The sequence below is a fragment of the Odontesthes bonariensis genome, chromosome 14, assembly GCF_027942865.1.
Source record: "Odontesthes bonariensis isolate fOdoBon6 chromosome 14, fOdoBon6.hap1, whole genome shotgun sequence".
Classification (NCBI taxonomy): domain Eukaryota; kingdom Metazoa; phylum Chordata; class Actinopteri; order Atheriniformes; family Atherinopsidae; genus Odontesthes; species Odontesthes bonariensis.
This window is the reverse complement of record NC_134519.1, coordinates 14,309,133-14,325,577: the sequence shown is the minus strand read 5'-3', so window position 1 is coordinate 14,325,577 and position 16,445 is coordinate 14,309,133. Positions and strand designations below refer to the sequence as shown.

The window sequence follows — 16,445 nt, the reverse complement described above, 5'->3', positions numbered from 1 at the left end:
CCCCTTTTGTCAGAATCGATGCAGCGTTTCTGCTGCCGCTCAGAGAGTTTTGTCACAGCCCTGCTGCCTGCTGGAGATCATCCGGGTAACGTCAATATTGTTGTTTGCAAAGATCTCCCTGGCTCTGTCAATGGTGGACTCTGGCAGGCTCCGTTTTCGACCCATGATCCAGGCAAAGTCGACGTGGAAGAGCCTGAGGACGTCAGTGCAGGAATACACCAGGGCCGAGTTCACGTAGTCAGTGGACAGGATCCAGTAAGGGGAGTAGGGAAGGACTGGGTTGAACAGAGAGGGAGACACAAAGTTTAAGAATCAGGGAGCACAAAACACCAACGAAAGCAGCTCTCGTGTTTTAAATTTCTTGTAACATTTCAGTACAAATGTTGTCCCACTCACCGTATGAATAACTTATTCCGAGTTTGGCTGGATTCTTTATATCTTCTATGACACCAGTTCCTTCAATTTTCCTCACTTCTCCTTTTCTGTTTTGTTCCACAAACACAAATTTCATGAGGGATTAAAGGAAAGTCACACCATGCAAAGTGCACCTCCTCATTCATTTGCACCAATGAATTGCAACTGGGGACTCACAGTATTTCAGAGCTGACCACTCGAATGGAGTTGTCTGTCCTCATGGTGAAATTAGTTTCAATGCATCGGCCCTTCTCAAACTGGGCCGGCAGTTTGGCAATTTCAAACCATCTCCCCATGAACTGTGAGGGCAGGAACACACAAGTTCAGAGACTAATTTGCGAAACGTTTGAAGAGACTATGAATAAATCTACATACTGAAATGGGCTGTGCAAAATGTACGACAGGTGTTCTTTCAAACTTGGTCTGTACCGGCGGTGGGAAGTCAATAAATACTTCGTATAGGCACTAAGAACACTCAATTTCTCCCTCAAGGAAAATAAATTTGATCTTATTTACTGAAGAGCTGCACTTATGGGTGCAGTTTTTATCCACTTATATTGTAAATGTGCATTTATATTCAAGCTTCTTCATGCTGAACACTTTAAAAACGCACATTACACACTACTTTATTTATGTTCATTTCTTATGACTTACAACAGAAAAGAAATAAATGTAGCTCCACTCTGACACGTCAAGATAAATATTTAGGTTTTGTGCACATGGCAAAAACCTTTAATAGGCCTATAATGGTGACATACTATAAAATGCAATAGTTATATCATAAGCAATTGCATCCATGTAATTTCTGATTATTTAAAAGATTCATATAAATACATAGTCTTTTCTTGTGTTATTTTATCCATTGTCCGTTAACACACCACCCTCCTCTAGTGGATGCACAGAGAAGGGACAATAATGAAAAAAAATATTGTTGTTGTTTGCTGTAAACTTTTTATCCCATGAGTAGAAGTATAAATTGCAGGATGTTAAGTGAAGTATTTCCATTAATATACCGACATGTTACAACAGAGGTCTTTCTGCCTAGATGAGGGTTACTTTTACTTTGCATTGCCCTCAATATCATAAATAATAAAACTCTACTTTTTCTTGAGAAAATAATCTAAATTCTTCCTCTTTCTCTGATTTTTATCCTCTTCGAAGATTATCATTAAATTACCTTTTAAAGTATGACATAATGCATCACATCAGTATTGATGTGTCATTATTGACGTCCAGTTGCTGCTTAATTAATATTTTACTGCAAAAGAAAGATCCATGAAAATCCCTGATTAAAAAAGCTTAAAGTGAGCTCAATGCAATCATTAGACAATCATAGAAGAGGTTTAACCTAAAAAAAAAAAAAAACAGGGTTTCTAATCTAGAGGAGAGGAAGGAGATCACGTCATTCACAAGCAATTTATTCAACATATTCTGACCCCTCAGTGTTACCTGTTTAAGGTTGAAGTTAGGTTGAACTGATGGTTCTGGACAGGGGCCCCAGTGGGGAACCTGAGCCCTGATGACCGGTATGGTGAGAACGAAAACCAGAACAAAAAATAACTTCATGGTAAAGATGCACCTTGTTTCCTGAAGAGAGATAGAAAGTTGGTAAAAAATTATTTAATCTCATTGTTATCTAACTGTGCTCCACAAGAAAAGAGTAAATCACTTCAGACGGATGAAGTTTTACCAAAAACAATGTTCTAACCTGTTATCTGTCGGCAATCTTAATATTTCAAAAACATTGACAAGTAAGTTTATCTCTTACCTCTTTGTAGTGCTGGTCAGATATGTGTCCTCTCGTCACAGATTCTGGTATTTGACTCGGCGATGTTGTTCTCCGTGAGGTTTTGCCGTTGTGCTGCTCTGTGTCATCAATGGGAGTCTTTGTGTTGAGCCAGATTTATTTCAGACATGAAGTAAACTATTAGCAAATTGAAGTCATGGGGGACATACCAGTGGAAATGTTATAAAACAATCAGGATGTTCTCCTGCTCTCAGGTGGGGAGAAATTAGATTTTTGTTGTTGTTGTTTTTTTTTTTTTTGACTGAATGATGAATTTTTACAGTAGACAAACCAGCTACTGTGTTATTTTAAACAGTTTTAAATTACAGGAAACTACTACTAACTATTAATTTACAAATTAGAGACAACCTGGCAGAAAAATAAGTCCCGCAAACACCAAAGAATTTGACAGAATAACTAGATTTAACCTAATTTAATAATATCTCATCATTTTTACCTAAGAGAAACTTACTGACATCTTTACTGTTATTTTAGCTCTTGTGCCTTCATAGAAAGTACCATGTGTCAGTTAATCCCCATTGTTGTAGCTGGAATGAGTACAAAGGTTGATACCAACCAGAAGATGAATCCTAACTTCATATCTGTTGTTCATTTCAACAAATCATAGATAGATTTTCACTTAATTTAGAACACAAACAGTATGCTTGTTTCCCTATAATCAATTTGCTTATCATCTGCCCTCTAATAGTTCTCCAACAACCCAACAATCTGGGAAATAGTTTTCCACTGTTTCACCCTGAAGATCCAGAAGTAGCCCAGCAAACACACAGAAGAGGGATCAAACAAACAGGAAGTCACTTCAACAGACTGCAGAATAAAAATCTGTTTAAAAATAAAACAGGAAGTAAAGGCAACTAAACTATTTCCCCAGCAGGTGCTGATATTTACAGTGGTATTTATTGGCTCTGATCATCTTCACTGGTTAAACAACACACGCACACTAATTTTTCAATGAGGGCGCTTCACTCTCGGTCCTGCTGAGTGAGGCTCTCATCCTCAGTCAAGTCAAAGAAAAAAAGGCTCAACTCAGCCTGCAGAGAGCACACCATCCCTCCATGTTGTTGTAATTATAGGCTTGTGCTGTGGAAGGTAGTGTTAGTTACTGCATCGGTTATGAGGGCGAACATGCTATTTCTGGCAAAAGGAAACGATTTAATCAGCTTGTGCAGTGGATGTGCACACGTTTAAAAGACTAAATAAGACATTTCTGTTCTAAAAATTGCATTAGAAGCCTGGATTTAGAGGGGAAAAGATGTTAACTGTTCACCAAGTAAACTTGTCGGCCGTCCATATAAGGCAAGATATCAAAACAAAGCACCTTAACAAGCTAAAGTTGTAAAAATGTTGGTCATTTAATTTGATATAACAAAGCTAGAGCGTTCAATATTTCACTCTTCTGCCTGAGATGTATCAAAAGAAGCATCCTGTTGCAGTTTAACATGCAGAATAGCTGAAACAAAAACAATGTCAATTACATGTAAAAACTATTAAATGCTGTCTGCTTCTAGACAAAGCCCCCAAGCTACTAACAAGCTAAAATGCAAGAAGAAAAAGAAGATCAAAAGGCTACATTTCTAGCTAATACACTTCAGAGAGGAATGACTTGTTAGCTGCTGCCAGATACATCAAAGTCTAGCGAGGCCTGGTTTCTCCCTGGATGGAAGCAATGAGTTCGACTGGTCAGAAGATCAAGGAGAGAATTGAGCCAACAGCGAACATGCTGCAAGATAAAGAGGAAGTATCAAAGGGGTGAGGGGTGTTAAAGATGCAGAATGGAAAGCGTATCAAAACAGATTTCTGACAACACTTTGGGCTCGTCTTCATTTTATCTATTACTGTCATTTTTTCTAAAAAGTAATTAGAGTTTCTGTTTTTGCTGCTCTTTTTCTCTAGTTTTTTAGCTGTGGCTGTCTACTTACTGCCCATTGATACACTTCAACGAGCCAATCATGACACACATAACCACCTGCCTCCACCTACACTTTTCCAAAAAAAGTTAAGCTGGAGTAAAACAGTGGCCAAGGCCAAAGGGAGCAAGTCTCGAGTTTTAGGCTAATTTTCTTTTGCATTTTTAAGGTTTTAGTTACTGCCGTGTGTAAAAATGTGTTTTTGAAAATGTGTTTCCGTCAGAAAGAAAAACATGCACTCCTATTTAACACATAGCAATGTATTTTTCCCCAACCCTGACCAGATATTTTATTTCTTAACCATAACCAGGATTATTTTTTCTAAACTTAATCAGGTGAAGCAATCCACTGCTCCAACTTACATCCACATAAGGGTCCTTCTGTTGAGAGATACAGCTACAAATACACCTATAACTGACCCCATGTCATTCGTCCCCCCCATAAAAGAAAAAAAGAAATCGGAAAAACGTAGAATGCATATGTACAGAAACAATACATTTTACATTTTTCTGGTTGACATTTGTGAAGTTGCAATAGATTTTCAATTAATTTAACCTTATCTGCCTGTTACCAATCAGTTCTGGCTGGTGCTCATATTCAATTTCATATCCTCTGTCGACTGAAAGTGGTGATGTGATCATGATCCCTCCGATGAAGGCCTTAAAGCTTGTTGCTGATGTTGAAGTTAGGTGGAAAAAAGGAGCTGGGACATTTCAAATCCAACCTATTAATTGTACCATTGATGCAAGGCCCAGTAATATTGTGCTCTAATCTATCTATTCTCTATACCCATGTTCAGCATTGTGAGAGGCTGCAGCTGAAGTACAGTTCAGGCCCTCACAGACACACGTGCATGCATGATCACCATTTAGATTCATTGGTGACTTATCAATCAAATAAAAGAAAACAGTACTTTTCAATCCAACTTTTCCTCCACATTGTAAGAAACTGGTGTAGTTCAAATTTAAATAACCATGAAAATAAACTGACCTGTATGTCCTGCTGTTGCACACTCATAACTGAAACTTTATGTTATGATAATTTTGTGCTGTAACCATCGTCATGAATTAACTGAACTAACTGAGTTTTTCTCCACATGGGGGCAGCACAAGAAGGCGTTAACACCATCAGACTGCAGATTTAGATGACAGGCCATTTGACCATTTAGTAATGTGAAAAACTCGTCAAAGTTGAATTTACTAATAAGATAGATCACAGGAATTTCAGATGGTATAATAAATTAAACTAACATGAAACCTTTTCACCATATAACAGCACTCCTTGATGTTATCATGCATCAGTGTCTTTGCAGAGAGGAATGTTTTTTAGAAGAAAATAGCTCAGATAAGATAGATACGATAATACAATAAGTTAAAGTGAACTCACGCTCACTCACAAATCACAAACAACAAGAGTTGTGAAAGGACTCATCGGGATCGAAGTGTAAAGGTTCCCTCTAACAGATGCTTTAGTAATACACCTGACTGACAGGGTTATGTGACAGCTGTGGTCACATGCCACCGCATATGCCGCCTCACTGGTGCTCCTGCAGCTGTGCACACACTCATACTGAGGAGAAATTTCTGAAAGTGCGCTGTTACACATGTACACTGGGAGCTTGAGAATATATCCTTCTGCTGAAGGACAACAGAGGTCATATTTTCATGCTCAACCCTCACCCAAACTGAACCGACAGCTGCCAAAATTTCAGCCATTACATGTTTTTAACGGGGTGGAATCAGCTTCAAGGAAGGTTGGCTTTTTTTTCCTTTTGACACTGTCCACAAACATGTTACATCAGTGCAGACAATCCTTCATGATTTAGTTTATGTAATTAAAAACACTTAAAGTTGCTGTGTTCGCGTTCACTATATACTGAAACATGGTCAGTCTCCAGGCAAGTGTGGTATAAAGTTGGAGCAATTTCATCATAGCTGCCAATGGGACATTGTATGCATAGTTCCCTACAACAATGTGACTGCAAGTCTGAAACAGTGGTGCATCCTGAACACATTGGAGACTTTACTACAGGCAGAGGTGCTTGTCATTAAAAAGATCTTGTTAAGTGGAGTTGTTTGGAGTAGTTGTGAGTGGTCAGTGTCTTATCTGTTGTAGACAGCAGTCAAATCGTTTTGAGAAGCAGAATGTTTCCTGACACTCAAAGTTAAAAGCTACTTAAAAAGGGGGTCATCAGTGGAGTACACCTTTTTCCCATCTAAAAACAAGCCGTTAAAGCCAACTCTGTGCTGTGGATTATAGTTACACGTGGTGGGCCGGCCTAACGGGGTCTGTGCTGACACACAGTGATGCAACCCGGACTGTTTGAGACCCCACAGCGAAACATGGTGCTACTCAAAAGTACTGCAGTTAAGAAAGTGTAGTGGCAACTGCTGTAGACGTCAATCAATGTAAAAATACAAAAATAAAAACTGCTCTTAATCGAATCACTTGGAAATTTTTGAGGTTTGAGCGTTTTTTGATGGCAAAAAAAAAGTTCCTCAGAACTTCTGTTTCATCAAACTGAGCAGAAGGACTGTTGTCTACAGCAGGTTAGACAATAATCAATAATAAAACTCATAAGTATCTCGCACAACCCCACTTCCAACAAACCCAAATATCTCCTTTATAGTGGAACAACAGACAAAGAAAGAAGACCGCATGTGCCCCATGTGCACTTGGGCTCAATACCCTGATGCTTACAGCGTGGCTTCAAAAATAATCTTGAACACTGACTTTAAAATGATTACAGTCACAAGTTGGCTCTTTGAAATCATTAAAGACACCACATTTTCCCTCATGTTTAAAATACTCAAAGAGACAGAGAATAATTCCTCAAGTTATTTAATGGATCTTAAAAAGAAACTTTTCTCCCTTTTTGAGATTTTTAGACTTAATCCCATTCATAAAAACTTCAAAACTAAAAACTCTAAATAATTTAACGACAACCTCTGAGGCATAAAACTGTCAAATTCATCAAGTGGTGCAAAATAATATTCAAATTGTTTTAATGGAAGACTTGTGTTTACCTAATGTTTAAAAGATTATGTTTATTAACCTCAGGCTACTCATGGTTGAAGACATAAACTATGTTTACTTTATCCAACCTCTATGCATTAATGTCTAACTAATCAGTCATTAATTGTCCATTAACTGGTTAGTGTTTTTGCTTCACTGTCATGCTAGAGAGGAGTATTATATATGCTTGAACTGATACAGGTGTCCCAACAACAAAGAAACCTTTATGGTTGTGGTCATTTCTCAGGGGAAAGGAGTTCCCAGTCACAGCTGATAAAGGATTGATTCACAAAAGGATCAATATGAGGCCTGAGAACTAAACAATTGAGTCACAGATTATAGTTTAACCAAGAAAATGTTTTTACTAAGATAGAAGTAGATATTGTTTTTTTTTGTTTTTTTCAGCCTTACAAGCCTCTAGGTGGCTGCAGAGATGGCAGTATTAATACTTTGGTCCAGACTAAAATATCTCAATAATTGTCACAGCTGGTGGAGGATGAGAAGGACCCAAAAAGCAGACTTGGATGAGGCAGGTGGTTGGGGGAAAACTAAACTGTTTTATTGAAAATTATAGCACCAAAAAACAACTGTGAAAAACAAATCCAAAGAACTGACAAGAAAACCAGACAGAGAACTGAGAACATGAACACGGGCTTGGAAGGCAGAGAAACACATCAGGACATAACAGCGAGGCTCTGGCAAGGATCGAGAGAAACCAACAAGCTTAAATAGTGAGGGAGATCTGATTAGTGAATGTTTGCAGCTGAGGATAATAGACGCGTGGCAGGTGTGGCAGTCGAGCTAATGACCAGAACAGGGGGGAACCGAGGAAACTGGAATAATGACCAGGATCTAGATACTAACTAAAAGCCGAAAATGGTAAACAAACTTGAGACCCGGAGGAATAAATTAATTATGAAAAACACCAAAAACTCAAAAGACGAGAACAATGGAAAATAAAAATAAAAATAATAATTTATGACCATGATCCCCTGATGTCAAGTCTAAACACTTTATTTCTTAGATTTTTTTATATACTTAAAGACAATATCATGAGACTCTAGTTTTATTATCTAATACGTTGCAACATCAAGCATGACAGGAGCTGTGGCTATGAATATATTATCCAACATCTTATCCAAGGTGGTATTATCAATGACAGTGTCATCCAAATATGCAGTAAAACCAGATAAATCTCACAGTATATGTCACTATTATCTTCTGGGAGGTCACGGGAGTCCCGTGAAGTCCTATTTGCATCACTTTGACCTTCAATCAGACCCAAAGGGTACTAAATGCCCAGAGCTTTCAGGACTCCTCTGTAAAGAGGACGCGGTAGAAACGCATGTATCGATCAGTCACAGTCAAGTCCTTTCTTTTTCCCAGCTGTTCAACCAGGTCATCAATCCTTGGTGTTGGACATGAAACTAACAGTGAAAAGAGTTCAGGTACCTGAAGTCAGTACAGAATGTTGCATCACCAGAGATGCAAGTAGATGTTTGGGAATCCTTTAATTCATTTATCAGTCTTTAGCTGATGTTCGACATGTGAACAAGGCAAAGACTAATCTGGACCTTCTTGGATAAATTTATAAGGACACATGGGTTTTGTAAGTCCCTTTGGACTCCAGAGCTAAATTAGTTTTTCTTTTTTTTCTTTTTTTTTTTTGTTAAAATGATATATTATTGCTAAACCTGACAACGTTTTATCATTATATAATTTTTCATAAAGATAGGACCTTCATTTACCAATCTCAGTGTGTTGTAAACAAAAACTGGTATTTCCACGTGTATTTTTTTTAGCATCGCATCCTGTATGCGGTGCATTCATGTGTGAAAGTTAACTGTGGAGAAAGTTTAGGCCAGATTCTTCAGATAGTCTCCAGTATTCATCTGTGAAAACGACTCTGATTCAGGTTCTGGTCTTGGCCATTGGAGCTCTACATCCGATGTTTTGCCTATTTAATTTTTAGTTAACCTATCTATAGTTCAGCATTCTTCAGTATTGTGTTTTACTTTAACTTGAACAATTCCATAAGTTTCCGCATAAGTAAACAAACACCAGTGAATATAATTTTAATAGACTCTATCCTAACCCCATCGGCAAGTTTCTATTATAGGCCGTGTCACAATTAGTAAATAAAGAGCTGGTATACGTGTTTTTTTAGGTTCCAGTGTGCCTGAGAAAGCTGGAGAGCTAACACCCTGACATCAAAACGCCCTTTGTCATGGACTTTTTAAATCCAGCGAACTTTACACATAAAGGATTAAAATGTTACATCTTCAACAATGAACTTTAGAAATGAGAGCCCCTCAATCACCTCTCACAAAAAGATAAGCAAAATCATTTTCTCTCCTTATATTATTTTATCACAATTTGGGGAATGAAAAAAGTTTAAACATTCAAAAGATTCAAACAAGTTACTTATTTTGAAATCAAACAAACCTAAAGGGACATGAGGTTTCTGAAGTCGAATAAAATAAATAAATAATAAAAATGTTTCTTAAATTCACAGAATATCAGCCTGCCTTAATGAGTCTGCTCTGATACTGACGCCCACTCTGCAAGCTTCTTTATTATTAAGTTTCTTTCATTCTTTTGTGTAACTTTAGATCTTTATTTAGCACTAAAAACTATTAATGTCCTGTGGCGTTGAACCAACAAAGAATAATGACTGTGACTCATTCCGCTCACACCGTTACAAAAGTGTGGTTTGATAACTGACCTTCCTGAGGTGAGAGATTTGTTTGAGCAGTGCGTTTATTTGAACAGGTGCCATCTCTCACACTCACTGCCTCAAGAATGTGATCAATAACAAACCTACAGGCTTTAAAAGACCCTCAAAAAATGAAAGGCTTTGTGCACAGCTGATTCCAGGTGAGGAGACGGACCCTTCTCCGTTCATATCAGTTCTGTTCTTGCCTCCTGCTCTTTTCTCCCCAAGCCGACACTCAAAGATGAGCTCATGAGTAAACTTTTCCTGCCTGTTTTATTCTCTGCAGGTTGAAGTGAGAAGATGAAGGCCATGCAAGTGATTTCCTTGACCCTGCTGTTTGTCATAGCAGCCAGTGCTCAGGTCTTTAAGCCAGGAAGGTGTCCCAATCCTGCTGTTCAGGCCAACTTTGACGCTGCCAGGGTGAATACAACGCTTATGTTTTGCCTTCCTTATTTGTGTTATTAACCTAAATTATTCTCAAGAGACAGTTTCACAACAACTACAGGACCTGCTGTGTTTCACATTCAATGTATGAACTTTTGTATTTCCTCTACAGTATCTGGGTACGTGGTATGAAATCCAGAAGCTGCCGACAAACTTCCAGGTAGGTCAGTGCGGCACTGCCCTTTACAGCCTGAAGGCTCCTGGACTCATTGGGGTCTTCAACAGTGAGCTGCTGTGAGTAAGCGCCAGTGCCAAAAATGTTTTTTTTTATAAACTAAATCCATCCTTATCCATAACATACATCTGTTTAACATACATGTCATTTTCTTCTTTTTTTTTTCTTCACAAGCATTTCTTTCTGTCTTTGCCCTTGACAAAATTAATTTTCTCCAAAAATTAGTTTTTTCATTTTCTCTGCTGATATTTTCTGCCATACTTTTTGTTCATCAGGAATATTGAATTTCCTTTGCCAAAACGTCCGCCTCATGCAGACCATTGATCAAAAGCTGATCCTTTTATTCTGTGTCAGAATCATTGAAGTGATTAGGGGGATGCACAGTACACTTAATCACAAAAGTTAAACTTCAAGTGAAAATCTAATAAATTTCTGTTTAATCTTTTGTAATTTTATTTTAGCGATGATGGAACCATTAATTCCGTCCATGGCACTGCCAAAGTCATGGACCCTGCTGAGCCTGCCAAGCTGGGGGTCTCCTTCTCAGAGTGTAAGAAAGTTTAAATCATTACATTAATTCTTCTATTCATGTTCGGTCTGACATGAAATGATATACTCTGATGTGGTGAAGATTCCAGCAGATTACATACTGTTACAACTCATCTCTTCTGCAGACCAACCCCGTGGTCCCTACTGGGTTCTGTCCACCGACTTTGATGGTCACTCCCTGGTCTACGGCTGCACCGACTTTGGCCTGTTCCACATGGAGCTGTCCTGGATCCTGTCCAGGGAGCCCACCTTGCCTGAGGAGACCATTGAGGAGCTGCACGGCATCCTATCCTCCTTTGGTGCCTCCGTGGACAAGATGGTCCCCACTATCCAGGAGCCGAATTACTGCAGCGCCATGAACCAGTGAATAGAGACACTCCTGCTTCAGCCTGCAGTGCTGTGAGAAGGACGGCTCGAATGAAAGATATCACACACTGCTGTTTGCTGTCTGTGGAGCTCTTGATTCTAGCCACAGTGTGCAAAGTCATTGCAATAAACTTCCAAAAGAAAATGTGTTTTGTGTTGGATTTTAGTATTCTGAGCAGCTGAATTAAATGTTAATAATTTACTTTCTTCTAGTGGGTAAGCAGGAGCTCAAAATAATTGGTCATCCTCCAAACAAAGGGTTATCCCCAACATGCCCATGTTAGGCAAGATACTGAACCTAAGAGCATTTCCCTGGTGTGTGTGATTGCATATGAAGCATTGGCACTTTATTTAGCCTAGACAGGGTTAAAAAGGCGCAACACGATTGTAGACAATTTACCCTTTAGTTTACTACGTAACAGAACTTTATTTTGATTCCTGACCATTATGTCTATAGTTCTACAGACACTCTTTTAAAAAAAAAAAATGTAGGTTCGTTTAAAATGTTCACAACCTTACTTTTTAAAGAACATTTTGAAATAAAGGAAAGGAATTAGTGGAGAATTAAATTCCAAAGCCATTTTCAACACAAAAAGAAATGTGATCAATTAAAACAATTAGATTAAAAAACACTTAGAACAACAAACAAAAAACAATTTGTTGCTACAGGAAACAACACACACAACTGAATGTAATTAAAGATGCATCAAATCTAATTTCTAACAATGTCATTGACTTTGCAAGGCTGAGATCCTGAAGGGAAACTTCAAATTTCATAGTTTTATAGGTCATGGTGGATTATACAACCGTATTAAATATAAGATGTATTACCAAACATCAAAACATGTACATTTAACCTCCATGTATGAATTCAAGTTCATGAAAATTCAACTGACTGGGATGGAAAAATAACAAAGCGAGAAATGATAACACAACATACAGAAGTTTTGCATCGCTTCAGTGAGGTCATTCAAAGCTGTGGTGGTACGTGTTTTTTTTTTTTTTTTTTAATCATACATGAAGGTATTTTTCTGAAATATCTTAATAGATTAAACGAGGTGAGCACAAAAGATTATTTGGTAGCTAAAACTCAGTGAAAACACAGAAGTCCATAGAGAGGTGTTGATTTAAGTGCTGGTCATTTTGGAGGGTGCATTTTGTGTTCATGTTAAACTTCATTTCACAGAGAGGTTTATGTTTATGTATTTAGCAGATGCTTTTATCCAAAGCGACTTACAATTGAAAAAATATATAACATTACAGCTAATATCAAAGCTAATAATAAGCTACATAGAAGGAAACCACAAGTCAGACAAGGGGTGACAGTGTGCCAAAAAGTGATTGTATGCCACAATCTGACTTCGAAAGTTACGTTTATCACGTAACGGCAATTACGTGACAGACATGTCTCTGTGCTTGGTATGTCTGATGACTTTGTGTAGCCCTGTCTCTGGAAGACTGTAATGAATATGATTTAGGCTATTGGTGGGTTTTCAATAAAGATATAATAACTTTTGCAAATATCCTCGCAGTTTTCACCTGCCAAAAACTGATTGAAGGCCAAATTCAGTTCATCAAAGGTGATTTCTGCCTAAATATGACTTGATCTCATTCAAAAGCTTCATGATATAAAGATTTGAGCTCACAGGAAAACTTGGAATTCTTTTAAAGGACCATTACAACAAAAAATAGGTATTTTCCAGTCATTTAAAGTTTAAAGGTCATTCCACCATCGTGGAACGACACATGAAAAGAGTCTGGATTGTCTTAAGCGTGGTGTAGGCACGTATCACGCATGTAGGGTAGATGACAGTCCTGTGATGACCGGAGTGACCGAGTTGTGTCATAAGCCTTTGCAAGAGCATTCAAGTAGATTGGAGCTGTTCCATTAAGGACTTTGTCACTAACATCAGTGACTTGAAATTTGTGGAGTTCAATGAACAGAGGGGTGACGTGTGCTCTTTTAGGCTGATGGAAGACCAGATGCGCCGCCGTGTTCTGGACCATCTGCAGCGGTTTCACAGCACAGGCTGGGAGACCAGTTAGGAGAGCGTTGCAGTAGTCAAGGCGGGAGATGACCATAGCCTGCACCAGGAGCTGGGTGGCGTGTTGGGTTAGGTACGGCCTGATCTTTCTTATGTTTAGCAATGCAAAGCGGCATGATCAAGCAACGGAGGTAACATGATCATTGAAGGTTAGTTGGTCATCAATCATGACACCCAAGTTTATAGCTACCTTTGATGGAGCAAGAGATAGGGATTCAGTTTGGATGCAGATGCTGTGGTGTATGGTTGGTTTGGCTGGAAAGACAAGCAGTTCGGTTTTAGAGAAGTTCAGTTGGAGGTGATGGGTGTTCATCCATTGTGATATGTCAGAGAGACAGTTTGAGATTCGTGCTGAGACCGTGTGGTCGTCAGGTGGAAATGACAGATGGAGCTGGGTATCGTCAGCATAACTTTGGCATGAGAAGCCATGTAATGGGATGATCTGGCCCAGTGAGGTGGTGTATATGGCAAAGAGAAGAGGTCCCTGCAGAAGTGTGACCAAGCCAGGACACTTTGAATGATCGACCAGTGAGGTACGATTCAAACCAGGAGTGTGCTCTCCCTGTCATGCCCATGCTGGAGAGTATGGACAGAACGATACAATTGGTTTAACCAGTTACTAATAATTCTTCAAAGATTACAAAAGGCTACAGCGGTCATAACCCAACTAGTTATTACTATCAACATTTGTTGGAATTCAACATGAAATATTAACTAAAGAGCCACAACAACAGGGTCCTGTATGGCATCAAACCGCTCTGGAGATCCACATTACAAAGACCACCAAAAACCAGCATGTTTGTTCCAAGCATGTAGATTTATTACAGGGAGATTCACAGACACCATAATACAAGTTTACTGGTTCATCACGCTGCAGTAAGTTTCATTCTGGTTGGTGTTGAGAAGCTTGTCCACACGGACGTTGATGGAGTTAAGGATGCTGTGCAGCTCCTCCAGGGTCTCTTCAGGCAGAGTGGGCTGTCTGCTCAGGATCCAGGTGAAATCAACATGGAGGATACCAAGATCAGTGCAGCTGTAGACCAGGGCGTAGTTGTCGTAGTCGGTGGACAGAACCCAGTAAGGGGCAGGGGGAGAATCTGGACACAAGAAGGGACAGAACAAGATGTTTTCTATATCTAGACTATATGATTACAGACACAACTTCAATGCAATTTAGAGTACTGGAAAAGTGAACTGTGAATTTTAAATGTATGTCCATACTCTCAAAGAAGTAGACCAGTAGTTTGGCAGGCTCAGTGGGGCTGGGCTCAGCAGTACCAATAATTTCCTCGATGGTCCCATCGGCACTAAAATAGATAAGAAACAACAACAACAACTTTAACTTTAAAGTCACCGGGAATCCAATTTTTCCGAATGTATGTAATGTTTAATACATCTGCTGTAAGGTTATTTTGGGCTCTGTAAAACTTTTACATTTCATCATAAGAGTATGCAAAAGTAATGAAATTACTTCAGGTTAAAATGAATAGAGGTGATTAAAAGATAATGCTCACAGCAGCTCCCTGTTGAGAACACCAACAACTCCAGGGCTATTCAGGCTGTAGGTGGCAGTGCTGCACTGGCCTTTCTGAAAAGCGTGTGGCAGTCTCTGGATTTCATACCATGTACCAAGATACTGCAGAAGAAGCACATAAGATCAAATTCAATGTTGCTGATAAATCTTGTGGTGTTGCATTTTTGTTTAGTGGGTCAAATGGTCCCCGCAAATCCTGTGATGTATTAGATTGTACCGAAATACAAATGTTGGCATTGTTTCTCAGACCACAAAGTTTAGTATTCTCACCCCTGCTGCATCAAAGTTCTCCTGAACAGTAGCTTTGGGGCATCTCCCAGGCATGATGACCTGAGCGTTGGCTGCCAGAACGGACAGCAGAGTGACTGAAAACAACTGGATGGCATTCATTTTTTTCCACAACCTTTTGAAAAAATACAAAACAGACAATCCAGTTATTCCATTTCCCAAAATAACTGATACAAATTTTAACAAAAAGAAATATCAGTAAAGAACAGGACTGAGTCGGGGTTGCTGCCCACCTGTTATACCGGGTAGCAGTGAAGTTCAGTGTATTGATGCCATATTTATATTGACGACGTGTCGTTACCACCTCTTTACTGTTTGCATGTCAGGTTATCTCGAAAGAGCTGTGTGAGATATTTGGCACCTGTTTGTAGTCGTTTTTAGTTTAGAAACGTGGCCTCTGGCAGAAAAATATTGACAGGTTAGTGTTTTACACAGAATTGGTGGGCAAATATTTACGCAGTAATGGTAATAACATCTAAGAGAGCTGTGCGATAACAGATTATGTGCCTGTATGCATTGTGATGTGTGTTGTATAATGTGTTTTTACATAGCTTCCAAAATGTGTGCCTGTATCTTTACAGTTGCTTCACCTAAGTGTTATCCACTGCGAAATTTAAGGCTGATATGTACACCATCTGCATTAGCAAATCTCAACTCACTAGCACAGAAGAAAATTTTAACAGTTAGTAAAGTGTCTTTACTGACTTTGTTGAACAACAAGATAAATAATTGGATTATTAATACCTTAAAATACCAAAAATAATCTCAAATATCCTCATGTTCTGGCTGTTTTGTGGTTTCTGTAAACCGACAAATGTTAGCATGCTGACTTTATATGCTAACTTGGGCTCTTGTCAAACTATATGACACCCTGACCTCTTACCATTAAACGCCCCTACTAAACAGCACCATAGTATTCACATTGTGAACATCTAGACTTCAGCATTTACCTCAAAATAATATCGATTTATACTAACTTTTAAAAAAATGTATTCATTGAAATGGGGATTTGTGTCTTACAGTAAACAAAAAGTTGGGATGCTATGTACAATTTAAATAAAAAACAAAACGCAGTGATTTACAAATCTCATACACCATTTTTTAATTCACAACATCACATAAAAACATCTGAATTGTTGAAAGAGAGAAAAACGACTGTTCCTATAGTTTGTGGAGATGTTTTCT

General features: G+C 38.7%; 3 protein-coding genes across 3 annotated transcripts; 1 reads left to right on the top strand and 2 right to left on the bottom strand.

Annotated features, from left to right (window-relative positions):
• apoda.1 (apolipoprotein Da, duplicate 1) lies at positions 1-1,980 on the bottom strand. Its single transcript, XM_075482237.1, has 4 exons — positions 1,864-1,980; positions 592-713; positions 397-482; positions 1-275 (listed from the first exon to the last, which is right to left on the bottom strand). Exons 1-4 carry the CDS (start codon positions 1,978-1,980, stop codon positions 40-42), a joined length of 561 nt encoding a protein of 186 aa, XP_075338352.1. The 3' UTR covers positions 1-39.
• An 8,155-nt stretch (positions 1,981-10,135) lies between these two features.
• On the top strand, positions 10,136-11,394 carry apoda.2 (apolipoprotein Da, duplicate 2). The gene is made up of 4 exons (XM_075482236.1): positions 10,136-10,279; positions 10,416-10,537; positions 10,940-11,028; positions 11,153-11,394. Exons 1-4 carry the CDS (start codon positions 10,160-10,162, stop codon positions 11,392-11,394), a joined length of 573 nt encoding a protein of 190 aa, XP_075338351.1. The 5' UTR covers positions 10,136-10,159.
• A 2,899-nt stretch (positions 11,395-14,293) lies between these two features.
• LOC142398268 (apolipoprotein D-like) lies at positions 14,294-15,362 on the bottom strand. Its single transcript, XM_075482235.1, has 4 exons — positions 15,243-15,362; positions 14,953-15,074; positions 14,660-14,745; positions 14,294-14,535 (listed from the first exon to the last, which is right to left on the bottom strand). Exons 1-4 carry the CDS (start codon positions 15,360-15,362, stop codon positions 14,294-14,296), a joined length of 570 nt encoding a protein of 189 aa, XP_075338350.1.
• Between the last annotated feature and the right edge of the window lie 1,083 nt (positions 15,363-16,445).

Excerpts from the sequence above, each read along its gene's own strand:
- apoda.1 (XM_075482237.1), bottom strand. The coding sequence starts at position 1,980 with ATGAAGTTATTTTTTGTTCTGGTTTTCGTTCTCACCATACCGGTCATC. Across the intron at positions 483-591 it reads GTGGTCAGCTCTGAAATACT|AAAAGGAGAAGTGAGGAAAA; the intron begins GTGAGTCCCCAG and ends GGAACAAAACAG. Across the intron at positions 276-396 it reads CGGAATAAGTTATTCATACG|TCCTTCCCTACTCCCCTTAC; the intron begins GTGAGTGGGACA and ends TGTTCAACCCAG.
- apoda.2 (XM_075482236.1), top strand. The coding sequence starts at position 10,160 with ATGAAGGCCATGCAAGTGATTTCCTTGACCCTGCTGTTTGTCATAGCA. Across the intron at positions 10,280-10,415 it reads CCAACTTTGACGCTGCCAGG|TATCTGGGTACGTGGTATGA; the intron begins GTGAATACAACG and ends TTTCCTCTACAG. Across the intron at positions 10,538-10,939 it reads GTCTTCAACAGTGAGCTGCT|CGATGATGGAACCATTAATT; the intron begins GTGAGTAAGCGC and ends ATTTTATTTTAG.
- LOC142398268 (XM_075482235.1), bottom strand. The coding sequence starts at position 15,362 with ATGAATGCCATCCAGTTGTTTTCAGTCACTCTGCTGTCCGTTCTGGCA. Across the intron at positions 14,746-14,952 it reads GTTCTCAACAGGGAGCTGCT|TGCCGATGGGACCATCGAGG; the intron begins GTGAGCATTATC and ends TATCTATTTTAG. Across the intron at positions 14,536-14,659 it reads ACTGGTCTACTTCTTTGAGA|ATTCTCCCCCTGCCCCTTAC; the intron begins GTATGGACATAC and ends TCTTGTGTCCAG.